Below are 10,297 nucleotides of genomic sequence, written 5' to 3'. Positions count from 1 at the left end.
CTTAGAACTGCTTTCATTGTGTCCCATAGATTCCTCTATGTTGTATTGGCATTCTCATTTATTTGTAAAAACTGTCTAATTTCATCTTCAATTCCTCTGTAATCCATTGATTGTTTAGGAGAGTGTTGTTCAGTTTCCATGTGCTTGTGAAGTTTCTATAGTTTCTTGTGCTTTTGATCTCCAGTTTGATTGCACTATGATCTGATAATATACAGGGGATGACTTAAATTCTTTTGCATTTATTTAGACCTGTTCTGTGAGCCAATATGTGGTCTATCTTGGAGAATGATCCATGTGCAGCTGAAAAGAATGTATATTCTGATTTTGGGGGGTGGAATACTCTATAAACATCTATTAAATCCATGTGTTCCAAAGCTTGTTTCAGTTCTATTATTTCATTGTTGATTTTCTTCCTAGATGATCTGTCAATTTGTGATAGTGGGGTATTTAAATCCCCCACTACAATTGTATTAGTGCTTATTTGGTTTTTCATGTTACTTAATATTTGTTTTATATAGTTGGGGGCATTTATATTTGGTGCATCTATGTTTATGATTGTCAACTCTTCCTCTTGAATTGTTCCCTTTACAAGGATGTAGTGTCCTTATTTGTCTCTCTTAATGAGTTTTGGTTTGAAATTACTTTATCTGAGAATAAGATAGCTACCCGTGCTTTTTTCTGGGCTCCCAACGCATGGAGAATTGTTTTCCATCCTTTCACTTTCAGTCTATGGACTTCCTTTTGCACTAGGTGTGTTTCTTGTATACCACATATTGTTGGATTTTGCTTCTTAATCTATTCTGCCAATCTATTTCCAGTTTTTGTATTATATATTTTTCTGTCAATGAGTTTATTGATACATTTTAGGTACACAGTACAGTTACATTCATCATTGGGAACCTTTACATGACAGGTCTTGGTTCTCATTTTTCCCCTTACCCCTGCTCTCCATTCACTTCCTCCTCCCTTACCTTTTTACAAATATTTTTATCTGTTTTTTTATTTTCTCATATTTTTTCTTTTCTCTTACTTCCTTTCCACTACCTTCCTACTTTCCCTACACCTTTAGCCCTTTTCTTCCTATTTCACATTGAAAATTATATCATTGGAATCTTATGTACCATTATAGTTTTTCACACCAGAGAAACTATTCTGTATTTATATATAAATTTAAATATATATATTTATTTCACTTATGAATATATCCTCGAAGAAATAGGTAATGACATTCAGAACAGAGCCTTGATTACACAAAAAATAATAGCAAGAATCAACAAATGAGACTACACCAAAGTTTTCCTAACAGCAAAGAAAACAATCGACAAAGCCAAGAGACAACCTACAGAGCAGAATTTTCTTTTTCTTTCTTTTTTTTTTGTTCCAGCTGTTCTCAGTTAGGGGACAAATGTCTAGGGTATATAAAGAATTTTAAAAATCAACCCCTAAAACAAAAGACCAAATTAAAAATGGGCAATTGAAATAAATATACATTTATAAAAAGAAGAAATAAAAATGGGCAATAAATACACAAAATGTTCCACTCCACCCCAGCCAGCACCCGCTGCTGCTGAGGTCTCCAAAGCACAGTGCAGCAGAGGTGGTAACCAAGAGACCAACCTGGTGGAAGAAGAGACCAACACCCAGAGGAGAGGTTTGCTTCAGGATCGGAGTGCTGTCTTCCCATAGATAAGGGGTGAGAGGCAACTTTTTGAGGTAGCTTAGAAAGAGAGAAAGCAAGATAAGTGTCTCTCAGGATCCATTGGAACACATAGAATCATATCACCAAGAACACAGGACCTATATATTGTTGTGGGAGCCCAGGTTTGCAGGGTTAAATGGGCAGAGAAGGCAGTCCTAAAAGAGAGCAGTTAATCTAGGGCTATGTTTGAGCTCTGGCACTGCTGATCACATCCAGAAAAAATTAGTGGTCTGAAGTTTATAGAACAATGTATTGGTGGTCACACTGTCTTCTCTAAAATCACAGTGCTCTTTGTGCCAGTGATGGGATGTTCATCTTTATTTCCTAGTGTTTGTCAATGTCTAATTGACATATGATGCCATTGTTGCCACTGAATTCACTACTATAGTCAAGGTGACATAATAGTCACCAACGACTTGTGTTTTCTCTATGGCAATATGTGAATTTCCTGAGTGGGTCATAAACCATAAAAATGTATACACTAGTACACAGGAACATGAGAAACAAAGGCAGCAGAAGACCCTCAAGATCTCCCAACACTTCTAAGGCAGGTCAGGGGGTACAAATGGATAGAAAGGCAAATATCAGGTAGTGGGACGCTACAAAAAAGTAATAGAAGACATTAAAAGTCTAAAAGTTATCAGAACTATCACTCAGTTGCTCAAAGTGTATGTGGGGAAAAGAAGCAAAAAATAGAAATGCTGACTGAATCAGTTCAAAACATTAATGACAAATTCACCAAAGATCTAGAATCTTTGAGATGATGTCAGACAGAAACACATAAATTTTTAAAAACTGCATAGAATTAATAAATTGCAGAAATTACCAATGTGAAGAGAGAGTGACTAGAATCGAGGACAAAATGGTAAATTGTGAGGTGCTCAGAGAATCCATAAAAAATCAGAGAACTGTATCCCTAAAATGTACCAATAAACTCAATTAAAGCTGAAAAAAATAAATAAAAATAAAAAATTATTAAAAAAATAAGAGAACAAGCAGTTTAGTGATGACACCAAACAGACAGTCCTAAATCTAAGTGAAGTAGTAGAAAAGCTAGAGAATAATACAGATGGCATTATTAATATGTTTACAGAAACTGTGGAAGAAATTGTCCCAAATATAAGAAAAGAGTTCAACATAAAAGTAAGTGAGGCAACCAGAACACCAAACAACCACACTGAAAAAAGTACCTCTCCAAGACATATTCTTATTAAATTGCCAGGTGGCAAACAAAATGAACAAAACAAAATTTTAAAATCAGAGAAAAACTAAAAATTATAGATAAAGGTAAACTCATTGGAATTTCTGCGGACTTCTCAACACAAACCTTAAAGCCTGGAAGAACTTGGAGTGAAGTATTTCAACCCCAAACAGCAAACAACTTCCAACTCAGGTTAACATATCCAAAAAGCTTTCAAAAAGCATTAGGAATCTTTCATGTAAAAGGTCAGTTCAAGACATAAATGACTGTGAAACCAGCACTCCAGAAAATACTCAAAAATATTATATATGAAACCAAGAAACTGATAAAGACAAAAATCAAGATGAAATGAAGATATCAAGATAGGTAAATGGATAAACAGCAGTTAAAAATGACTGACTCTGTTTCATCTCCACCATGGGCCCACAGAATATTGTGGACTTCCAATCTCAGAGCAGAGTCATCCCCTAAGTGGTCTGTTTCACACAGGTGTCTTTTTCTCAACTTTGGGTGTATGGATGCCGTGTTCATGACTATGGGGGCCTCTGAATGGTTTGTGGTCCTCTGTAACCCACTGAGTTACTTACTCAGTCATCACAAACCATTTCCTTTGTGAAGAAACAGTTTTCATTTTTAATTTTCCTTATCTCTTTCGACTTCCAGAAGCATAATTATATTGTCCTACATCTTACTTACATCAAGGGCTCCTAATTTGTATGTGCACTTTCCTCCTCCTTAATCTTTTCTATTTGGACAACTCCCTCAGCACCATAGTGAAGTATTGATGGTGCCATATTGTTTTGCCCCTCAAGCTTATGGATTATTTCTCATTAAAATTATTTCATCACCTCAAATCATAATTTAATAGAAAATTATATTTTCCTCTACTTTTGAGTCCTGAGTGTCAGTTACTTGCATGTTTTGTGGAACAAATGTTGGACAATATACTTTCTCAGCTTTTAAATTTTACCAGAAGCATGACAGCCACAGTGATGTGTAGAAGGCCACCCCTGTGTTCAATCACTCACAGCCTGAGTAACAAAGTAAATATAAGCACCCCGTGGAGACTAGAGAAGAACAGTGAATGCCAGGACCTCTGGCATTTTTTGTTATGTTAGTATAATTCCATGGCTTTAATTTTGTAATATAATGCTGAGAGGACAAAGACTGAATTTAAAGATGAACATAAATTTTTCAGTTTGGCAAATGAAAAATTCTTGAAGACATATGTTGAGTGACTCACAACAATATTAATGTGTATACCAATCATAGTTAAAAGTGTACTTTTGTTATACGTATTTTATTTCAAAAATGAAATAAGGCAAATCACCATTTTAGAAGTATATATAAATGGCAAAAGTGATTAGGATGAACTAGCTTTCTCTGACTAGTTGAAGAACCCCAAATATCTTGTGGACATTTGTATTTCTTTTGTCTCCTTTTTCCATTAGAGTAGAGAAATCCTTAGAGACTGGGACAGCATGGACCAATCTGGCTAATTATGGGCTCTAAGCATTGAGCCCCCAAGGTCACAAACTCATCAATAATTAGCTTCAAGCCCTTTAGTGACTCCATTCCTGTGTTTAGCCCCATACCTATGTCCCAAACTCTATTGTCTGTATTATTAAGCTTATATGTGTCTTTGTGTTAATTTCAATACCAAGAACAGAAATTGAGCCTTCACTGGACAGCAGATATAAGAAGGTATTTGAATCTCTTCTCATTGGCTATGACCCAGCAGAGAAACAGCATCACCCAGTAAGTGCAAAAGGAATCTCACTGATATGAGAATGATACTAAATATTATTTTCTTATCCTGAGAAGTATGATTTTTTGGTGATCAGATGTGAGGGAATATATATGAAAAATATCAGTTATAAGGAATAGAAATTTTATGATCTTGGTTGTAGCGGGGGCAAAAAATTATTATTTCAATCTTGCTGTTGTTTTTTCTGTGTAATGGACACATGGACACTATAATCCACTTAATTGTATCTCCATAAGTTACTTAAAAATAAACACAAGAGAAATATTCATGTGTTTTTTAAAATTTTATTGAGTTTATTGGTACATTATAGGGATACAGTACAGTTACATTCATTGTTGGGATCATGTACCTTTACATGGCAAGTCTTGATTCTCATTTTTTCTCCTTACCTCTGTCCTCCCTTCACCCCCTCCTCCCCTCCCCATCTACAAACACTTTATTTTCATCTTTTCATTCTCTCACATTTTTTTCTTTTCCCTTTTTGTTCTTCCCCTACGCATCACACCTTCCCTACACCTTTAGCTCCTTTCTTCAAATTTCTAAATGTCAGTAATCTTATTAGAATCTTATGCATTGTTGCAGAATATTCACACCAGGGAAACTATTTGGTATTTACACATGTGTGACTTATTTATTTCACTTAGGAGTATATCTTCAATACGTATCCATTTTCCTATGAATGAATCTATTCTCTCGCTCTTTATGGCTGAGTAATATTCCATTTTATAGAAAAACCACAACTTCTTTATCCAGTTTCCAACGGATGGGCAAATAGGCTGTTTCCAAGATGGAGCTGGTGACTGTATGCTTCAACCTTATATTAAAAAAAAAAACACGTCATACCATTTCTGGCTCCAATTCCATTGAAATATAGTTTACTATACTTAACGCACTTCCTACTTGCTTATGTTTGTATATTTATTTTAAAAGGAAAACCTCCCTTATGGGAAGCAATGAAAGCATCCCTATAAGGAAAATTTATAACAGTGAATTCTCACATCAAGAAAACAGAGCAAACTCAAATAAACAGCCTAATATTGAACCACAAACTTCTAGGAAAAGAACAGATCAAGTCCTAAGGCCCACACAAGAGAGGAAATTGTAAAGGTTACAGCACAAATTAATGCAATTGAGATTAAGGCAATTGAGATTAAGAAATCTCACAATTGCTAAATTATTAAGTTATAAGTTTCTTTAGTTGCTACACATATGGATACGTGTTATTCTCCTTATTTTCCTCTAGCTTATGAGCACAGAGAGGAAGAGAGATTCACACACATTCTGCCTTCATTAACAGGTCAGTGACACAGGTCTAACATGCACATTGCTTCAGTGCTATCCCTTGGCACAGGCTCCAAAACTGAAGGGAAATGGAAATGTTATTCCTCGCGTGATGATGAAATTTCTTTTCGTGGTGTCATACAGAGATCATTACTGGAAAGATGTCAGGCATATCTTGAAGGTGTATATGAGGAATAAGAGGATGTAGGTAAAATGAGTCACCTATCTTGCCAAAATTTGAAAATTTCTGTGCATATTTGTTGGAAATCAGAAAAATATCACAGCAATATATTATATAACAATTTTTACCATGAGTGACAGGGAAAGGAGCACAAGAACTTTGAAAATATTATCAGAATAATTAACTTTCGAGGTAAACGAGGCCTCTCTCTTCTTCCCTAAATCTCATTCCTCTCTGATAAGGCAGCAAATTGGTTGAAGACCTAAAACCACTACATATGGATACAACCTAGTCTGTTTGGGGGCAGTAGATGTTCTGTAACACTCTATTTGGATGAGTTTTAGGTCCCTTTCAGGTAGTTTTTTATCCAAAATGTGTTCATTGGTTGGTTTCCCAATCATCTTGAAGCAGGGCACTGTGAGTGCTGCTTCCTTCCTCCTGAAGGAGGATCATTCTGTGAGCCTTGCTTTTCTTCCTGTAGCCTAGAAGAGGAGAGTGGAGTAGCCTACATCTATGCATGACTTTTATGGTGCTTTTATGGTGTCCTGGGTGCTTCACATCCATGAAGTGGGAATCAGTCTCTGCGCCAGGCACTTCCTCTTATGCTTCTCTTCTCTGGAGAGCAATGAAGCAACTCTTTTGTGAGAAGGGTGTTCTCGAGGGGAGGTATTCTCTGCAAGACAGGCTCTTTCTTTGGGGGGTCCTGAGGATTGAACTCAGGTATTGTCCTTGTGAGGAAGGTGACAGCACCACTGAGCTACATCACTGGCCCCTCTTTTAAATAAATTTTTAAGAAAATTGCTTGTGGATTCATAAATAAGTGTTGACCTGGAAACATTGACACAGAAATCTACCCATAAAAATCATGACAACAGATTCTTTTGAGGACAGGAGAGAAAGAAATTGTAGGAAGTACTCTAAGTTTTAGGTATTTGTTCAGACATCTAAGGAATACTAATGAGGATGAAAATAGAATTCTATATTTATATGCTAATATCTATAAAGATAATATGAATGGGAGATTTTCCAAATGCCAGTGAATATCTTCAGACAGTGGTTCTCAACTTTAATTTAAGAAAGGAACTCAAAAATTAGAAATCTACTTTTTTATTAATATATTACACTAAGCCTAGAGTATTTGGATATATAACAATATATCCAGATAAATATATGCCTAAATTAGAATCAACAGTGATGTGAATTAAATGATTTATAAAGTATTTTCTAACAGTACCTACATAGGGTAGGTAATTCTTATCCCCATTATACAGAAATGGAGAAGTATATTATTTGCATGTGTTTACAAGAGTTCAAGTACCTTTTTCTCTTGCAGCTGTGTTTTAAGGTGTGCTTACATTATTTCATGTATTATTTTGGGATTTCCCAAATTAAATAACAGAATGGCTAGATGAAAATATAGATCTCAGTTTTCATCACATAGCTGAAATAGGAAAAATTCGACTGAAATCTGTTACTTACAAATAGGAAGGCTGGGTCTCAGCCAGGGCTTTTGGAGTTTCTTTGTTTCCAATGTTATCAACTGGATATAAGAAGTCTTATGATCAGAATAGCAGTCATGCATATTACCAGGCTATGGTAGACTAGAGTCAGGGAAGAGGTGTCTTATATAGCAGATAGTTCATTGATATTTTATGGTGAAATACAATTGTGTAAAATTTAAAAGGCAAAGGTGCTTTTTTGTGGGGGGGTTTGTACTGGGGATTGAGCTCAGGTCCTTGCACTTGCAAGGCAGGCTACCGAACTGCTGAGCTTACTCCTCGGCCCCAAAGGTGCTTTTTATCATTTGTCATTTTTATTGTTATATACAGTGTACACCAATCTATATTGGTGGTGATTATGTCCAAAGATTATGTGCATGTATTGGAACCTGAGATATATAAATTTGAGTACAACAAATGCAAAGATAAAAGTTTTATATTGAATAATTTATACACAAACAAAATTTACATACAATTTGTATACAATGGCTGGGTAAGTGCTTACATACTTAAAAGACAAAATAAGAAAAAGAAACCAAGAATAATGAAAAATTCATCATTTTCTACACAATGGCTCAAAACAAAATATTCTGATGGAAGAGAATTAACTTGAATTTAATTTTGAGATAATGTAGTCCTAAATTTTATAGTACTTGTAGATGACCTACTCAAGGTAATTTGTAGTATTTTGTGGTATAAAATGTGGAATATTTCAATAATTACCAGTTTTCTTCCAATAGAATCATATTTTCTTAAAGGTGGATGGCTTAACTACCCTCTGTACTTTTTGGAAAAGGTTTCCTGCATTTCACTATGATAAAGAACTTCAATATTCTGTGTCCTTGGTCTGATAACCCTGTCCATTAGAGGACAAGTAAAGTAAAGTGGAGTGGAAAACAAACCACCCAACAGTGAGTCCTCCATGGTGGAGTTTGTTCACAATAGAGCAATGCTGCTGAAGGTCATGGATCTCTTGTGGGAATTCTTTGCTTATGGATATTTGAACTCAGAATATTTGCAGATCATTGTACGATATATTTTGTTCCATTTTTTCCAGAGAAATTTATTTAAATGTGCTCAAACAACATGAAAGGACATAATCTAACACATATCTCAGAGTTCTACCTCATGCACTTCTCAGAGGACTCAGACCTGCAGCCCATTCTTTTTGGACTGTTTCTATGTACCTGGTCACAGTGCTCGGGAACCTGCTCATCATCCTGGCTGTTACATCTGATGTCCACCTCCACACCCTTATGTACTTCTTCCTCTCCAACCTGTCCTTGGCTGACATCTGTTTCACCTCCACTACAGTTCCAAAGTTGATTGTGGACATCTCAACTAACAGCAGGGTCATCTCCTATGAGGGCTGTCTTTCACAGGTTTCTCTTTTTATCTTTTTTGCATGTGTAGATGACATGCTTCTTACCGTGATGGCCTATGATCGTTTTGTGGCCATTTGCCAACCCCTGCATTATGCAGTCATTATGAACCCTCACCGCTGTGTCTTATTAGTTTTGCTGTCAGTCTTAGTTAGCCTTTTGGATTCTCAGATTCACTATTTAGTTGCCTTACGAATTTCCTGTTTCAAAGATGTGGAAATTGCTAGTTTCTTTTGTAACCCTCCTCAACTCTATGACCTTTCATGTTCTGATATATTAATGAAAAACATAGTCACATATATGATTGGTATCCTATTTGGTTGTTTTCCTATGTCAGGGATAATTTTCTCCTATTGTAAAATTGTTTCTGCAATCCTGAAATCCCCATCATCTGAGGGGAGGTACAAAGCCTTTTCTACCTGTGGTTCTCACCTGTCAGTTGTTTGCTTATTTTATGGAACAAGCCTGGGAACGTATCTTGGTTCAAGTGCATTACATACTTCCAAAGAAGCCATGGTGGCCTCACTGATGTACACTCTGGTCACCCCTATGCTGAATCCCTTCATCTACAGCCTGAGGAACAGGGACATCAGCAGCACCCTGAAGAGGCTCTACCTTTGGAAAATCTAATCCCTTTACTATTTATTTGGAAAGTAGTTTAGAAAATGTTGTAAAAGAGAAAATAAAAACTTATTTTAAAATATTTAATAGATTCTCTGGTGTGAAAAACTATAATAGTACACAAGATCCTAATGAGATAATTAACAATGTGAAATAGGAAAAAAAAGGGCTAAAGCTGTAGGGAAAATGGGAAGGGTAGGGGAAAGGGAATAGAGAAAAGAAAAAATATGAAAAAAATGGAAATAAAGTGTTAGTAAATGGGGAGGAGAGGAGGGGGTGAAGGGAGAGCAGGGACAAGGGGAAAAATCAGAACCAAGGCCTGTCATGTGAAGGTACAAGATCCCAATAATGAATGTAACTGTACTGTATACCTAGAATGTACCAAGAAACTAAATAAAAATAAAAGAAATTGTGTTTTTAAATAGTTTACCCTTGGTTTCAATGTTACTGAATTTTAACATCTTTAATTTTATGCAATATTTCATCACAGAATCAAAGGGGTCTGAGGGGTAATATTATTGGTCTTCATACAGGTGCAAATTTCAGTTGGGAAAGTGAAAAAATTGGGGAAGTGGTTAAGTGTAATGGTTGCAAAAAGTATTAAAATATATGTAATCAAACTCTGCACTTAAAACCACTTAAAATGGTTCCTTTAGATAAGTATA

At 35.7% G+C, this 10,297-nt stretch overlaps 1 protein-coding gene across 1 annotated transcript; it reads left to right on the top strand.

Moving 5' to 3' along the window:
- The first annotated feature begins 8,751 nt into the window (after positions 1-8,751).
- Positions 8,752-9,641, top strand: LOC104857419 (olfactory receptor 7E24). Its single transcript, XM_010617284.3, is given in 2 exon segments — positions 8,752-8,803; positions 8,806-9,641. Coding segments are annotated over 2 exon segments (882 nt in total). The 5' UTR covers positions 8,752-8,757.
- The last annotated feature ends 656 nt before the right edge of the window (positions 9,642-10,297 follow it).

The sequence above is a fragment of the Fukomys damarensis genome, unplaced genomic scaffold (genome assembly GCF_012274545.1).
Source record: "Fukomys damarensis isolate Sample0158 unplaced genomic scaffold, DMR_v1.0_HiC HiC_scaffold_37, whole genome shotgun sequence".
Taxonomy (NCBI): domain Eukaryota; kingdom Metazoa; phylum Chordata; class Mammalia; order Rodentia; family Bathyergidae; genus Fukomys; species Fukomys damarensis.
This window is presented reverse-complemented; position numbering and strand designations above follow the sequence as displayed.